General features: G+C 36.8%; 1 protein-coding gene and 2 long non-coding RNA genes across 4 annotated transcripts; all 3 read left to right on the top strand.

Annotated features, from left to right (window-relative positions):
- Window positions 1–1,562: 1,562 nt before the first annotated feature.
- Window positions 1,563–10,785, top strand: LOC113664962 (protein Wnt-8b). 2 transcript variants are annotated; one of them, XM_027180594.2, is made up of 6 exons: window positions 1,563–5,401; window positions 8,166–8,298; window positions 8,406–8,442; window positions 8,582–8,738; window positions 9,077–9,321; window positions 9,807–10,785. In XM_027180594.2, exons 2-6 carry the CDS (start codon window positions 8,210–8,212, stop codon window positions 10,236–10,238), a joined length of 960 nt encoding a protein of 319 aa, XP_027036395.2. In that variant the 5' UTR covers window positions 1,563–5,401; window positions 8,166–8,209; the 3' UTR covers window positions 10,239–10,785. The 2 variants fall into 2 exon arrangements, with proteins under 2 accessions (XP_027036395.2, XP_089064303.1); XM_089208177.1 differs by having other exon boundaries at window positions 5,312–5,401; window positions 7,042–8,298.
- Window positions 10,786–13,608: 2,823 nt separating this feature from the next.
- Window positions 13,609–14,600, top strand: LOC149052928 (uncharacterized). Its single transcript, XR_016187075.1, has 3 exons — window positions 13,609–13,741; window positions 14,189–14,367; window positions 14,459–14,600. It is a non-coding gene; the product is annotated as an uncharacterized LOC149052928 (long non-coding RNA).
- Window positions 14,601–15,381: 781 nt separating this feature from the next.
- LOC113664964 (uncharacterized) lies at window positions 15,382–16,275 on the top strand. The gene is made up of 2 exons (XR_003445678.2): window positions 15,382–15,563; window positions 15,972–16,275. It is a non-coding gene; the product is annotated as an uncharacterized LOC113664964 (long non-coding RNA).
- Window positions 16,276–17,527: the final 1,252 nt, after the last annotated feature.

The raw sequence follows: 17,527 nt of genomic DNA, 5'->3' as shown, positions 1-17,527 counted from the left end.
CTTATTCTGTATCTTTCCATCTTTATAAGTAGCTCTTACGGGTAGCCCTGTGCCCCAAAATAGGTGGTTTCTCATACGTGCATGCTCCTGAATTTGGCATAAACACTTTACACTATTTGGATTGATTCAATTATCGGCCTCGATCAAGCCCTTAATGATCTAATTCCTTCAAACGACGATCTAACCAGCTCAGGGAATATAAGTTTCTTAACTGAGGACAATTGTATTGTCAAGCAGTTAACAGCTTGACTCCCAGGGAATCTTGACGAGTTTCCAAAAATACAAATAAAATTCCTCGACTACCTGAAAGATAAATTTATGGCTATTCAAGAAGCAAAACTGACAGAGAGGTTAACTAGAATATTTTTCCAGGCCTCCATTGGGCGAAATGTCGTTCTTTCGTTCGCTTACTCAGCATTCTTTCATGCAAAAACAAATCAATCCACATAAAGTATTTATGACAAAAGTCAGTCCAATCTTCAGAAAAGCCCTTAGGAACCGGATTTCTGGCAGTCAAATAGTATTCAAATTTACAGATTCTTTACTTAAAACTGGCCTTCAATAACATCAAATTGAGTAAATGAATGGCTGAAACTTTCTCCACGTTACGTAGTATTAGGCTCTGCTAGAGCCGTGTGGCCTTGAAGGTGTTCCTATTTGCAGTTATGATGAATGTACCCACTGATATTAATTCGGCAAATAAGAAAGTAGTTCGCGTTTTTTTTGTTGTTGTTGTCGTTGTTTTCTTTATATTACAGAAGTCAGAAAAATCTGAAGAAAGTTTTATAACGTTTGCAGTTTTTGACTGAGATCAGCCAAGTTGTTATTTGGTTCCAGATTCAGTCTAAATATGAATTTTTGTTCACCTGTTTTGCCGATGTGAACTTTACTAATTGTGATATAAAAATTCGTGTATTATAGGTCTGCTTGCAACGTAGGCGCTTATTCCTGAAATATCCAAATCCAAAGATTATTGGATTTGGATATTTATGTACTGGTATTTTTTCTCAAGGAGAGGACTCAGATAAAAAAACTATAGGCTTTACTCCGCAGATTTTTTTTTTTAAATATAGGGGGTAAGTTTCTAAAGAAATTGTGGTAATGTGTCGGTGGAAGAGTATAACAGGGTAATTCAGTATTATCAACTGAGTCCAACTTGATAACGTAAATTGGCCACCGTAAAGGTTTTCAAAGCTGACGTTTCGAGCGTTAGCCCTTCGTCTCGTTACCCCATTCGTTCTGACGAAGGGTTAACGCTCGAAACGTGAGCTTTGAATCACTTTACGATGGCCAATTTACGTTATCAACTCAGATTAGTTAAATATCATTATTGATACTACGTCGTGTATTTTTTAATCTTGTACAGCTGTCACGGGCAGATCAATATTACGTAAACGCATTTGACACGTTTATCGCCGTTTTATTTTTGTCTCTTTCTTTTCCTAGTCCTGGCTTAAACTTTGAACGTTTACTTACTGTAAAAATCATTCATATTATAACATGTATTTGTAAATCCTGTACAGCTGTTCCAGGCGCGTTAACGCATTTATACGTTTATCTCTGTTTTATTTTTGTCTCTTTATTTTCTTTTCTCTGTCCTAGCCTTGACCTTTCATGTAAACGTGCTTTATCCACGAGCAGTCTGGTAAGATTGCTGAAATATTGATCAAAAGGAAAACATATAGTAAAATGATTTCCGTTTTTAAGAATTTTTTTTGTTTTTTGCTTTTTTTTGTTTCTTTCATCCAAGGCGACGTGTTTGGGTTAAGAAACCATTTATGATTAGCTAAGTGCGGAAATATTTTTCAAAATATATCAAGAAATTTAAGGTTGATGAAAAAGCACAAGCATGTATTCAGAATTCTTCGCACAAGAATGAATAAAAATCTCACCGATGGCAGTAGCATAATAATCACCTGCAGCATTCCCTTCAGTTTTCATTTCAACGTTGAGTTCTAAAATTTGATCAGTCAGGCTTGGGTTAATAAAAGGTGATGCAATGAAACATTCAATCGCTACCCTATGCTCTTTGCACCTTCCCTGCAAATTTAATTTGCCAGAGCTGAGCGTAGATTTCCTCTTAAGTGGAACTGGGAGAATGTTTCCTATAACCAGTATCTTCTAATAAGATGCGGAAAATTTTAACTTTTCGAAGATTCCATTTAGAGTGATATCAGAAATTTTAAAAATGTAATGTAGATACATATTTTATGTTCTGGAATTTTTTTCCCGAGGAGCCATGGTATTTAGGTAAAATATAAATAACATGGCTGACGGTGTGCCTATTAACCATTGTCGACAATTGGCTTAGAAGAATGCGATTATTTCAGTGCACGAGTTAAAAATAAAACAAGTTCGGACAATTTGTGCATTTCTTGACGTAGTTAAAACTTGATAAACAAGTTTATGGCGATCTGTATGTTTGCATAGGAAATGATAGTCACAGGAAGCTGACAAAAGCATACCTTTAATTATAGATGCTTGAGGTTATTTACATACAAGTGACATATAGAGTCAAAGAGTTTAAACCAAGTAAATAGGTAAAACTACCTCAACCAAGTTGAATCCGTGCTAGACGGCATACAGACAGTTGCCAATAAATTGATTGAATTTTGACATGGACTCTTTAGTGCTGTAGGCGATGAAAAGGTCGCGCCCTAAAATTTGTTCACAAATTATTCAGCGTGTTTAAAATCACGTTCTTTTTAGGTCCGTCCGTCGTGCCTGCAAGACACACATCAGTGTTCTCACAATATCTAAACCTATTCTGCGTCGTCGATTATTTAAATGAGGAGTCTATGAGAGAGTGTGTTTCCTTCATTGATGCTGTAAAACGTATTCTAGCTTCGACTTGACGGAGAAGACTTTTATCCCTGTTGGATCAAAGATTTTGCGATCAAATTAATCCATTCGTTGCAACTGTTTATAAATTTCTTTGTAATAATTTGCGGATAAAAACGAGCGCAGTTGCTGGTTGAAAGAGTGTTTTTTATCATAGTGCAAAACACAGAGCTGAGCTGAAACTCTCACGCCATCTGTCAATTAACACAATGTCCGACCATTTTCCAGGCTTCTATCTAGCCCTTTTGTTAATTAAAAGCGAAATGTTTGAACAAGAGAAAACTTCTTGGCTTGTAAACAAGCCAAGCAACGTAACTGATGAAATTATTGAGCAGAGACGAATATTATCGTAGAGAAAACGAATTGAAATGGACTGTCCGAGTTTTGAAGATTTTTTTCTCTCAAGTAGATTGTCATTGCAGTACGTAAAGTAATACAGCTCACACACAACAAACACGCGTATTATAAATATTTTAGTTTTGGGTTCAAAAACAAAACAGAACAAAACAGGAATAATGAAAAATATAACCAAACTGTCATATCTGTTAAAAACTTATAACAGAGCGACTACGATCCTAGGTCATCATGTCGACCTCCAGTCATCGCAGTGAAGAGCTTGCTCTGATATCCTTTACGATGCGTTGAGTGGAGGGCGTCATCAGTCACTGAAGCCGAGTTTTAAGGACGCTTTTACCACAGCAATCTTTATGTTCCTGTCGATTTGGCCGTCGTTCATTTCAATACACGCCATGATCAGTTTGTTTTCTAATTTTCACATTGAAAAAACCCTGCGTGTTTTCATGAGCCAAAATTCGAACCGATTTCCCTGAAAATTTCAATTTTACATCCTTTATTACGACTTTAAAAAAAAGAAGCAAAATTTTGAATTAGACCTGCCGAACTTTTCCAATCCGTGAACTATTTCAGATTGTGAAGTTTGATGGTTTGACATTTTTGACAGCTGTAGTCTTATTCAACCAATCAGATTATTAACATTTGCTCCATCCAAAAAATGCTTCTGATTGGCTTATTTTAGCATGTTAAATGAGAGTAAAGAACATGCTGACGACACTTATACGCTTAAAAAATCAAAAATTTTGACTTGAAAATATGAGGAAGTGCGTGAGGAATTTGACGGATTCTTTATTTTAAAACAAATAAAGAAGCCTCTATTGTGTTCTGGTCCGTCAAGAAGTAAGTAGAAACTAAGTTTCGTCTTTCCTCTTAAACTTCCTTCGTGCCCCATCCGCTTCCTGCATGCTTTACAACAGAACAGACCGCAGTCAAGGCTTTTTTATTTGTTAAATAAACTAATTATAAGCTAACAGTATTTTTTTCTCTTTAAGTTGGTTTCGATTAAAACCACGCAATCTTTCTAATATGGAGCAGAATATGCAATTTCTAGCGTTTACCATTCTTTCGTTCTTTTTCTCTCGGCCACCCAATGATCTAAGTAATCTGTTTTCATATTCGCTCTGAATTACAACTTTACGCTCAAGGTTCTGTATGTTTTTTTGGTTGTTTGTTTCTGTCTCTCTTTCTCCCTCTCTCTCTCTCTCTTAGGCGTGGCTCTGAATTTCGTTTGAAAGCTTGAAGGGTTTTCAGTTGACCAAGTTAGTACGGCCACAGCCGACTCCGACAAGGAGGTCTACATAAACTTTATTCTGACTTGCTAAGCTATTTCAGAGTTGCTATGGTGGCCTCAGAAACTGACACAGAAATTTTTTCTGCTTGCTTTTTTTCGTCGTTACTCAGTTTTTGGTTTTTCTCATTATTGTAGACATCGTTTCGGAGACGTGATCAGAAGAGTGATCTATGATTGGCTTTGGTCCTTATTTCTCAACTAATCTCTTTTGAATAACATTGATCTTCCTTCTTTCCCATTGTTTATAGCTATTCCTAGACGTCATATATTACCTTTAGAGTCCCGAGCGCACGTTTTGACTTGGAAATCCGCATTTTCCATAATTGCCTCAGCAGAAATTCCTTTCTATGTCATTATCCACACGGAAGACCATGCGTAAACGGACGAACACGATATCAAAAGTTAGAATAAAAATAGTTCAATCATTTCTCCTTTCGTACCATTTTTGTTTGATTCACATACGGGAAATTATTCGTGCACTTTTTTTGCTGTTCACACATACAGGGAATCATGTTTTCGCAAATTTATCGATTTCCGAGCTGCTTTTTTTTTCCGTGTTTGTTATTAACAGTTGTTTCTGCGTCAATGCAAAGCTTAACGTAAATAGAACGAATTAGAATTGATTAAAAAGAAGCTTTCGATGTTCAAACTTAGCTCATTAAAGTCAGTGGTGTCCACGAGAAATAACAAAATACTCTCTTATATCCTCTTGAGTCATGAATGATACTAAACCACAATGGGGAAATGACAAATAAGTCCCAGGAAATCCCTTTTTGTCAAATTGTCAGGCTGCTACTTAAATGAGTGTTCTGTTGACGCCAAAAACAAGGTGTGCTAGACGTGCGAAGAAGCAGAGCTCTCGAGAACTGTGTCTGCAGCCGGTCTGCAAGTCCAATCATAACACAATCTATATTGGTAAGATATTTGGTTTTATTGTTGGACTGTTTTCATCCTTGCGAGTACTACCGATCATTTTTTGGCATTCTCAATTCTTTGGGATGAAAACTATTTGAATTTAGTCAAAAGATTTTCAGTAAACTCCCGATAACTTCATAAGTCTTTGTAGTTGAAAGTCTGATTCGGTGCAAGCAGACAGTTAATTAAGGGCTGTGATCGGACAATCAGCCGGTGGCCACTATACAAAATATGCCATGTACATAGTTCTGCGCTGCCCAAGAGCGTGTGGCTCTTGATTCTTTTTAGTTTAGGAGAGAGTTCAGATTTTGACCATTATAGTCCTAAAATGGGTATGGTATCAAAAGAAACAAGATGATTTTCGGTCTTCCTGGGCTCCTGTCGAGAGCGAAACTAAGGAATTCACTTTTCGTCTTACAGATTTTTTTATGGCCATTGTTTTTAAAGAATGCTTGAGACATCCTTGTCTCAACGCGAATATGCAGGAGCTCTAAAGACTTTAGGATGGCACGTAAAGGTGCCTTGTTCTTCAGTGCTAGTAATCAAATAGTCAAACCAACATTACTTACGAAGAGCTCAGTAGACTTCAACTTCCGAAATTTTCCGTTTCGCTAGCTGTGACATTGTTTGCAGAAAAGTAATACATCTGAATTACTGCTCTTGACACTATTATCGAAGTCGAGTATTTGTATGGATTTCAGATCTTCAAAACGAGTGTAAATAACAGCTCTCTGACTAATTTTATACTTGCAAGTTTAGCCGATATGTCTGTTTCAATGTGTTCTTTCCTCTGGTAGACTAAAGAAAAAAATCAAATTTAAAACGATTTGTGCTTTCACAATCTAATGCGTGAAAGTTTAAATAGAATTATCGTTAAAATCGCTTATCTTTCAACTTTTGATTCAATTCAATTTTTCTGAAGTGTTTATGGCAAGCATATCCACTTTCAAAAGAGTTTTATTTTTAGCCGGAAAATATCCGATACCAGCACTCTCTATGAAAGATGGATTATTGAGATTACAGTTAAGACTAGGGAGACCTTTGGACTATCGCCGTGGCGTCAAATGGAACTGAAAAACAACTCGTTTTGATGTCGTTAATACAACACTTAAGCTAATTTCAATTCTAATTGTGTTTTGTCCTTCGACATGGGGCGTAGATATAAAAATTGAAATGGGACACTTTATTGAAAGCCAAACTAACCTAACTTGACGATTAAGGTTTTGGAAAAGCTAGACTGTAAGAGAAATCGATGGACAATTGTCGTTATCTACCACTTGTGTCCTAATTCGGCACTAACCATGAAAACATCATAGCTGTAAAAATAAGAAAAAATAATCCTGAACACCATAATGAACAAGATGAATAGTTGAAGCTAGTTTCTCCAACCGAGAGCACTAACAAGATCGAGAAAAACTCGGCTATTTTTTTATTTTAAGATCATTATTTCATTGCACTGAAATGGTTTGCTCAGGGTACATAAACGCTTCCTGTTTATGTGTGATGACTTCGTCTTACTGTTTGTGACTGGAAAGACAGAGATATGAGAAATTAGAGGTCGATTTTCGTTGGATTGATATGTACCTGAAGAACCCTCTTATAATCGAGTAACACTTCTTAATCAATAAAACTCTCTTCAGACATACGCCACAGTCTTATCGGACAAAGTCCAAAACACTTGGGAAGAAGTCACGTCTCAACTTTCATTGCAGAACTACAAGCAGATAATAAAATTATTCCAATACTGCTGGGTGTCCAACGTATCCTTGAGTTTCACAATGTGCAGAGTAAAAAAAAATTGTATGCATTTAATCATCAAAATGAGACCTTATTGACAAAACTTTTTTTACTAATTGATTGCCATTGATTACTGCTTTCAAACCGTGTATTCAATCACCAGAAACGCATCCTCTTATATTGCGTAACTTGAAAAAACGGCTTCGTACAACGCACTGTTCACATACCGCCATTTTTTGAAGGTAGGCGACTCCAAAGTATTGAATTGTGAATTTTCGTTCCAATTTTTCCCCCAACAACAGCATTTAGGGTGTCATTTTTGATTAGGAACGGTAACTTAGGCTGCCAGGTCGTAATTAAAGTCCAATGTGTAATTTAAAAAATAGCGCGTGCACTTCAGTTTAATGCCCGATTGCCTCACTGTCTTTGATAATTTTTCATTAGGAAACTATAAATAAACATGTTTTCCCACGGTCATGTATCAAAGTTGAAAGCATTTAACTACACAGAATTTAGTTCTCTTACTGCATCAAAAAAGAATAAGATAAACGACGAACATTTTGGCATTTCTCTTGGTCAGAGGGGAAGCATTATGGTCACAATTCCATTTAATTGCTGCTTGTACAGAGGTGTATCAAAGATGAAGTCTAAGGTTTCCCGTAAAGTTTCAACAAAACACAAACCCAATAATCAAGTTATAGAAAGTACACCAATCTATTCGGCATGAAAAGTGTCACTTTTTGCGAAACACAGCATGGATAGCGACGTTACAGTAGAGTAAGTTATCTGAGTGGGACTCTGTGTGGCTCCCGTTGCTATATTGAAGCTTTCGACAACTTCAAGCGATATAGGAGGACAGGTTGTTAAGATAGGTTTGGTGATTTATCCTTGGCAGTTTCTTGACTTGTTTATCTCATGCCAATGTATCTTTTTCCTAACATCGCGTAAAACTCTTATTTATGGCTATTTGATCAATTGAGGTGTTGCTAACGTGTTGCTTTCTATCATTGTTTTATACTATTTGCAGACTCAACCTAATTTTCGCTGATTTGTATTCGACTGAACTTCGTGATGTCAGAGATGAAGTTTTTGATGATTTTTCCAGCAATCATGGTCACCTTGGCTCTCCTAAACATGGTCACAACAACAGAAGGTCGAACGTAAGTCTCGTTAGTTCATGAAAGCTAAATGTATTCTATATTTAACCTCACAGTTTATTTTTCTACATTTTCCTCGTCAAGACAACATTTTCCCTTTTATTCGGCAGAGCTGACCCAGGATCAGCCATCGTTAATTCCATACAGGTATGTTACTTTCAGTTTATTATCTCTAATCTATTTCAAACTAAGATCATTTAAGGGTTGGCCTCTTTACAACTGAAAGTATAGCGACCGGAAGATGTTTTGTATTTACTTACTTCTTGGCTTTTTTCTTTAAACTCAGGATGCTACCAAAAGAATGAAAATCATGAGAGCCGGATTGAGCAGGGGTCTGGGGGAATGCCAAAGGCTATATAAAGACGAGCTCTGGGACTGCAGTTTTTATAACAAAAGCGTGACTGGAAATTTACCTGACTTTGTTCAAAGAACTTTGCCTTATGGTAAGAGGTCTTATAATCATTTCATGCATGCATCATACACAAAGTAACTTGACTCTGTTTTAAGCAGGACTAAGTACATTGCGGATATTCGAGCTTCTTATTCAAGCTTCCATCTCAGGATCCTTCTCATTCTACTTTTATGATCAAATTAATAATAAAGAATAATGGTAAAAACCATGATGATAAACATTATGTTGATAAAAATAATCATTGACCTGAGATTTGTAGATAGATTTAGAAAATAAAGAGATTTTCCTCGTGGTATTATTCCCTTTTTTTTCAAATGTCTTAAGCTATTGACCTAATATTTCTAAACAGCTAACTTCTTTCTGTTGCAGCGAACAAAGAGACAGCGTTTCTACATGCAATCACAACCGCTGGCATCCTACAAGAAATCGTTTCTCAGTGTGCTGCAAATAAAATCACCGAATGTAGCTGTGACAAAAAAGCACAACGAACTTCTAGATGTGGGAACAACCTGACGTTTGCCGCGGAGGTGACGCTGAACCTCCTAAGAACTCGACCACAAGGGAACAACGATCGAAGAGAAATCGACGAAAAGAATCAAAATGTGGGAATAGAGGTAAATGAGATTTACTTATTTTATTTATTCTAATATTTCATTTTTTGTTTGCTCACTTATCTATCAATTTTGCTGCCACTTTTTATTCAAATACCTATCATTTATCTCTTTCAACCATAAGACAATAATGCCATCTCATTTTTGAGGAATCGATTAAGAGGTCACGTCTCCTCCAACTGTACTCTACGTGCATTCTCCTTGGGGTTATTTTACCAAATGAACTCTAAAATTGTTTCTATGCTGGGAGCGACAAGAAGACCCAACCTGGCTTAAAGGGTAATGTGTTGTCAAACAGGATATGCTGTTTAGCATGGAAACTTGCCTAATTTAATGCGTGAACTTGGCGTTGTGTTATCAATATGAGTGGCATAAACAACTCTTGTTAATCTATATTCCAGACAACCAGCCTTGGCACTAAGCTATGGTTTGTATGGTTAATACAATGCCCGCTGATTATTCTGACCAATGTTTTCGTATCCAAATAGGTTTTCAAGGAGAATTACAAGAATTGTCTGAGTAGAGTGCCTAAAAAATGCGATAAATGGCAGGAAGTTGCAAAAGAACTGAAAAACAAATATCAATCTGCCGTCAAGAGCAATAATGTGCAGCAGCAGCAGCTCAGTATGGGAAAGGTTTTCCGCAGAAATCACATGCAGCTGCTGGTACTAACTTATCAGGATTCGTCGCCTGATTATTGCCAACGTAATGTGACTGCTGGCTCTCCAGGCCTGGAAGGAAGGGTATGCGGAAATGATAGAAAAAAAACACGTCACTGCAGGTCACTGTGTAGGCAATGTGGCTTGAAACTCATGAGGGAGAGACGAGGGAGTCCAATCAACACGGTTACAGTCTGCAGGCAGAGGAAAAGAAACCACCAAAACCGTAAAGGTCATAACAAGGGAAACCGTTCACCTTAAGAAAGCATTTTCTCGTCATTATAGATAAATAGTATAGGCCTTATGTTGCTGAGGCAATTTCATTGAGAAAAGCACTTCGAGCTTTAGTCTTCACGTTCAGCTGCTTCTTAGCGTCAGGCTCATAAATGCATCGCTTGCAAGTTTTAGTGACACAGTAAACCCACATTTTTGTCTTATTTTATATTATATTTCCGCATCTATACAAGCAAACAATGAACTTGACAGTGCTTATAAACACGTTCGTCGACTGCTTTCCAAGAGGAAAGTATACGTAGATCTAGAGGCGATATTTTCCTTAGATGTGATTTGTCCGTACGATTTCAGATAATCTTGAGAGCTCACACTTTGTAACAAGCTGCATTACCTGTTATTTGGATTGATAGTAGCAGTGTTTTACCCTGTCTCTGTTTTATTACGCTCTGCAGTTTTATACAGGCATAGCAGATAATGACCGAGCACATTTGATGAACATGTGTTGGCCTTGTTAAAAAACTATTTCCTCTAGGAAAAAATGAATAATAAATTGATAAAAATGTCTTTGGTAAAATCTTGTTACTTTTGAGAAATTTAGTATTATGAGTAATTAACGCGTGGGCTTCGGGCACGGTTAGCGGCGCAAATTTGGTCTTCCTTTCATATTAGGGGGAGATCATTAGCCCAGTACTGAGATAAACATGAAACCTTTGAGGTCCATCCCAATAAGTGACAGAAATTTCCTTTCCGACTCCCTTGACTTGATAACCAGATATCCTTCTCATAAACATGATGTATAATTTTTTTTTTCTGAGAAAAGAATGGTGGGATGTAAAAAGCGTCCAAAAGTTTGAACAAACATTTGCGAATTTCATCGTGGGTAAGTGGCGTACTTTCAGGCCGTTAGAATCAACTTGTCTCACAGGAGTTCAGTATTAACAAGCACACAAACCAGTGTTCAAAAAGTCTCGAGTTTCCTTTTTTTCCTCATACATTCTGCTTGACAACGGTAGTTTTGTATGTTTTCCTTTAAAATTTTGAGCGGTGATTACATGCAACTAACCGAAACTGATTCCCCTGTGTATGCTCTACATTCGTCCACTATGTTGGTGAGGTGAGATCTCGGAAACCTATCCTAAAAAGTAGTTTTAAAACCTTAAAGTAGAATTGACGTTAAATGATATTTTTCCTGTTGACACTCGAATTCAATTTAATAGGCTAAAATGTGCACTGCCGAATAATGCCTACAGTTCTTTCTGTTCAAGAAGAGTTTTACCGAAAGAGCGGGTCGGGAGAAAAAAGAGACATCATGTTTCGTTTATGTAAGTTAGTATGCTGCACGAAAAGTCTTTTAATACGAGTTACTTTCCGTTCCTCAATCCACTCAGTGACACAGCTACCTGAATCCTCTCGAGCAAGAGAATATAAACAGTTCATAATATCTTGTCTCGAGCGATGTATAACCTTTCAACCTGCACGCATCTAAGCATTTCTGCAAAGACTTATCATATTACAACGCGATTTCGCGAGTGGAGGGAGAGAGAACTAGCGAGGAAGAGTAAATCTAATCAGCTCGCAGCAGATTCTTGTGTCGCAAACATTCTTTGGTCAAATATTAAAAGCTGACCAAATCTATCGACGAATAAGGACACCAAGGTTTGTCAAGTGAAAAGTATACATTTCAAAATCAAACTCCTAAATTTGTGAGAAAGATTGACTTTTGCAAGCCCAACATACATGCTGTAAAACTCAGATATTTCGATACTTTGAACCAAACGATCGTTATAAAATCCCCCAAATATTACATATATGTTTCAACGTCAACCACAATCAGATTATCATCCGCTAACGTAGAAGTTATCAGAAAACAATCAATCACTGATGGTCTAGGAACCGAAATAAGAGGCTGTAATTGACCCCATTTCGAAAATGCCAAGCACGTTCTACAAGATGGAAGAGGATTGTGTGGAACTCTTTTTATTTTATCATCGCATCTAACTCACATCACCCCAAATATGCTAATACCAATACCTAATGCCAAATGTCACGCGACAGTATATGAACCTATTTTCGGTGGGAGCGCTGATTTACAGGAGCCATCAAGAAAGAAGCCAACGTGACTGCTTTTTGAACACGATTAAGATTTATGGAGAACTGGAACGAAGTCTTTAGTAGGGAATTTTATTTACTTACATCTTAATATTACAAATTTTCGACTTATTTTGTTAAATTTTTCATTTCATAACCTAAAATGTGTCATCAGCGCGATCTGGAATAAAGGAAACTAGAACTACTTGAATTGGAATGTTTTGAAGAATATTAAGCAGCGAAACATTTTCAATTGCTCCACATCAGAGACTGTCAATAAAGTGTGGCATATTGATCATGCCCTCATTGCGGAGACTTCTTAGAAAGGGAAGCCTTGAAATTTTTAAACGACTTCAAGACGGCTCGGGGAAAGAGGGTTTTAAAACATGATAAATAACTACAATAAAAAATCATTTTGATGTTTTTCACTTAAGTTAAATGAAATTCTAACCTTCAAGCACCTAAGCGAAAAGTGACGCCAAATGCTAAACCGCAAGAAGGACATTTAGAGTACAAGATAATGAGATCATATCATTTAGATCACGTACTCTACGAATTAAAACGGAATAAATCACAGATCGGAATAAGTCAGGGTAAGAGAGGGTGCAAATTTTCTTGAAATGTAGCTGTTTACTGCGCATTGTTGAGGCCTCATCATCACAGTCATGTATGATAGTGATATTCAATGAGATCCAATCTATTAGTTAGTCGTTAAGTGATCAGAAATGGCTTAGGAAATAAGTCAGACTTTAAACTCGAAAATTCGTATGGCCTATGAAGATTACCTTTACCGTTTTGCCTTGTATCGTTGAACACAACATCACGAATGTGCTCAGTTACACAAGAAATGTCCAGCACGCTATTTGAATTGTAATTTCCACTTTTGTGTTCATTTAACAGCATACAAGGTGTCCTTCTTTGTCTGCGAGCAATCAGCAAGAAAAGGACACAGAAAAGTTCATTTTCATTGGTTTAATTTTGAATCCTAATTATATTTGTTGTTGCGTCACGTTACTGCTCGGGCATCTTTCGTCTTTTCGTCTACACAAAACCATCTTTACAATTTCAATTTCTTTCTTAAATTCCCATCGATTTGTATTCATCTCTAAAAGTGATTATCTTCCAGTTACGTGCAAAAAATGCATGTGTAACGTGATGTTCTTGAAATACAATACTGATTTAATTCTAATCAGCCACATTTGATTGCACAAAATTCCACGAACAAAACTGGTTATTTACTTGGAAAAGCGGGTTTTACTTGTTTAAACAGCTCAGCTGTCATAAATTTTTTCTAGTAATTTTAAGGTCTCTCCAGACTTCAAATTGGTACTTCAAGGATATTTTAAAATTTGAATCCTTTAATTCTCTTTCCAAGAAGATGCAGATGTTCCACACTCCTCACTACAGTCTGCGTTCCTGGTCTTGTCCGACAGAGATGTAAAGTATGTTAATAACTAGAGCAAAATAGTTTCAGGAAAATTGCGAAAAAGGCGAATTTTGCAAACACCAGTGCGGGCTGAGTTTTTTACGACATAATAAAAAATGGCTGACGATTTTGAATAGGTAAAAGGTATAAGGCAGTTGGCACTCGAGCCAGGTAAGCGACTGAGAGTATCTTAAGAGTTCTTGATTGCATACTTTATAGTTCGGCGTTTTTCAGTGTACACTTAGAGAAAATGATTATATACTTATGGTAGACGAGATAATTTGGCTCTAGGAACATGAAAGGCATGAATGGGTCGCAATAATGAATGCAAAAAAGTGGTTTGGCGATAGAATGGCGTGCAAGGAAATCAATGTGCTAATGTAAAGCATTACATAATTTGCGTTCATACAAGAGATCACACGTGTTACATTATTATATAATCATCCCTGGTGATTCTGTTTAGTTCAAAGTCCTTCTCAGAAGCACTGGTTGGTGATTATAAGTTTAGTGTCGTGGATGGGGAATCCTTCAGTTTTCGCCTGGGAGGCGCAACATGTTGCTAGAACGCTAGAAGCTGCGGAGCGTCATTTTCATAGCGGGTTGATCCACGAACTCAGGGAGAAATTTGAGGAAAACTTAAAGGTGAACAGAAAGTCCAATGAAACTCAACTGAGCTTCAAGCAGTAAAAGGTACTCAGATGAAAAGCCAAGTACTTATGTCTGGCACAATCAGGTACTTAGCTGAAGACTTCCCAAGATCAAGAATAAACAGATATCCGGACGAGCAGCAGATGAGATATTGTGCCGTGAAGGCATTATGAGCTTACACGTGATCGAATGCAAGGAGCGAAGAAACAACCGCATGGAAAAAAAAATCGGCCACAGAGATAAGTCGTGTACTTTTTTCATTATTGTGTCTCACGTTATTGCGTAATGATAATGTCTTCTTATTCTTTAAACGACCACAATGATTATATAATACACCTTTTTTAGCGAACGAATTTATTTTTGTCTCTTGCACGCTTTCGCTGGTTATGAGACAGTTCGCGTTAGAAAGGAGATCCCAATAGACTTAAGATGGTGATTTTGGTGTTTGAAAATCCATAGAGATATCTTAAGTCTGAAACGGTGATAGCAGGGAATAGATTTCAAGCTGGTCTTACTGTGAAACGTACGTTTAATTTCGTGCAAACGACCGAGAACCGAGAAAAATTATGAAAAAAAATTTAATGCTGGCATTTTTATCGAAAAAGGTAATTTGCACTTGTATTCATTTGCTCGGAAACCATTATTCATCCACTATATATATATATTAATTGAAAGCAATGATTGCGTTGCAAACCGAATTGATGAATACGAGAGTATGGTAAATTTAGCTGTGCACTAGTTTATCAAGACTATCAAGGTCGCATTCAGTATCAACAATGTTATTAATAAAAGTCAGTGGTTTTAACATCACAAACATACTCAATACAATCTAAGTCATACTAGCAGAATCCATAGATGTTGTTATTGTAGTATCATGCTGAATGCTCCTCAAAATTTGAGCTCAGATGCCGCCGAAATTTCAAAATATTTTGAAAATTGTTTGCACTCCTTTGGGTGCAAAAAATTGACATATATGTAGATATTTGTTTCGTTGTCTTTCATTCTCAGAGAAAAGTTTTTCCTGTTAGAAATTAAAACTTTAAATAAATTAGCTATATCTTCACATTCTGCACTCAGGCATTTTATCGAAACTACGGAGTGTTTGCGATACTGAAGCGTAAAGTTGAACTCCCGAATTTATGCCAACTCACCATCGACACAAGAGCAATGATCATACTTCCAAGATCATGGTAAGCATCAATTTTCCACATTTTCTTCCATACATTTAAGATCTGGTTGATGTTTCTCTTGTCTCTCATTACCTTTGTTCTTAAAAATATATGGATGTTGTAAGGAGCAATGCAACTTTGGTCAGTCCTTAGGGTTATAAGGGAAATCGATGATGAAATGGTTAGAATGTCCTTTCTTATGAGATGCCGTTCTGTTTTTCTCTTACATTGTCTGCTTCCAATGTTTGAATCACGTAGCTACTTGAATCAGTATCCAACAATGAATGCAATATGTTATAATGTGCAATAAAATGCTTGTATGATAATATTTTGAAAAGAATTTGAAGCAGGATCAATGTTTTCGACTAACACTGATACACTAACAGAAACAATATATTATTTAATCATATCTTTAATTTGCCTGGAAAGGTACCGAATGATGTTATGGAAAAACTGTGAGAAATTTCCGGCCAACACACGATGACAGGCAATCCTCACCCCTAGAAACTATACCCTTTCTCAAGGAAAGGAAGGAAGAGAAATCCAAGGAGCCATATTGATAAAGTTCCTTCTAGTCCCTGAGGAAACAGATAGCCCTTCCTCTCTGAAAGTTGAAAGATACAAATTCCGATGAACAATCACTAACAATCGATTGCCTATCTATTCCGTCATTTAGCACTTCTTGTAGTGCATAAACGCACGTGTGATTGAAATAGATTAATTGAAACTGAAAGTTTTGTAAAGCCCCTTTCGTGTGACACCAACTAGCCACTGGCTTAATTACTTTTACTTCAGACCACGTAATAAAGGCATAGGGTGAAAGACAGACTGGACCATTGGAAGCTTGGACTTATTTTTGGGTTATGTTCTGAACCTTTCTTTGGACCTTTTTATCTTGGACCCATTTATCGGGGAAAGGTAGACCATTAGCTCTTAGGGAGAGGTGGGATACAGTTTACCAGTATTCAGGGAGGGATTGAAGGCAGACTGTTGTTACTGAGGGAAGGGTGGAGGACGAACTATTAGTACGCGAGGAGGGGTGGGAGGTTATTGTATTATTAAATACTACTGATTGATGAAGTTTTCACTGGGGTATACAAGTTATTCTGATCGGTTTCTCGACTGACTATTTTATGTCAAAATTTTTGCGCTGGGCCGTACCGTTTCTTGATTTTTTTGTGATGCAAATGAGAAACTGGTACCTAAACACTAGACTAAAATTGTTATTGGAAATATCGCCAATTCCCGTTTTCGATCTTTCACTGTTAAGTCATGCGTGTGCCTGTTAACTGGACTTGTGCCAGCACTAAATGATACTCACGGGTTAGCATAAATCATCCATCAGTTGCTTCATGGTTCCCTTTGTGTATACGGTAGGTCGTTCAATTTAGCTATCTTCCTTTTGTCATCGATCTTATCAGACAACAAAGATCACGGAATTTCCGGTCCTTAGTATAATATTCACAAGCGTTATTGCAATTTTCACGTTTATATCTTTGCCATGAAACATTGTTGGTACAGTCGTACAAAGCAATCTTGTCTCTTTTCAGATACACAGTTTTCCTTATTAGGTACACTCAACTCACGCCTTAAGTTGACTGTCATGTCACGCATTTCACTACGTAAATTGACGATTAAGAAAGCACAGCTTTAGCGCTGGATCATTTTATAAATACCAGATTTGCATTTTATGGCTTAATGGCGCAATTTTTCTTTCACATAGCCGTTGCGTTGATTCATTAAATCCACACAAGTGAAAAATACAGAATTACCTCTCTCGAAAATTACGGATTTCTAATTCACAAATTAAAATTTTCCTTTTCGCAAATTACCGATGTAAGTTAATTTTACAAATTACATTTTTTCATTCCGTTTCGTTTCGTAAATTATACTAAGCCCTCTCAGAGACAATGGCAAAGCGACTTCTATGTTTCGCAATGACTTGAGAGAACCTACAATCTTTTTCCAATTTCTGAAACAGATAA

Source organism: Pocillopora damicornis, chromosome 1 (genome assembly GCF_964200805.1).
Source record: "Pocillopora damicornis chromosome 1, jaPocDami1.2, whole genome shotgun sequence".
In the NCBI taxonomy this organism is placed as follows: domain Eukaryota; kingdom Metazoa; phylum Cnidaria; class Anthozoa; order Scleractinia; family Pocilloporidae; genus Pocillopora; species Pocillopora damicornis.
Note: the sequence above shows the minus strand (reverse complement) of the source record. Positions and strands in the feature narration are given on the sequence as shown.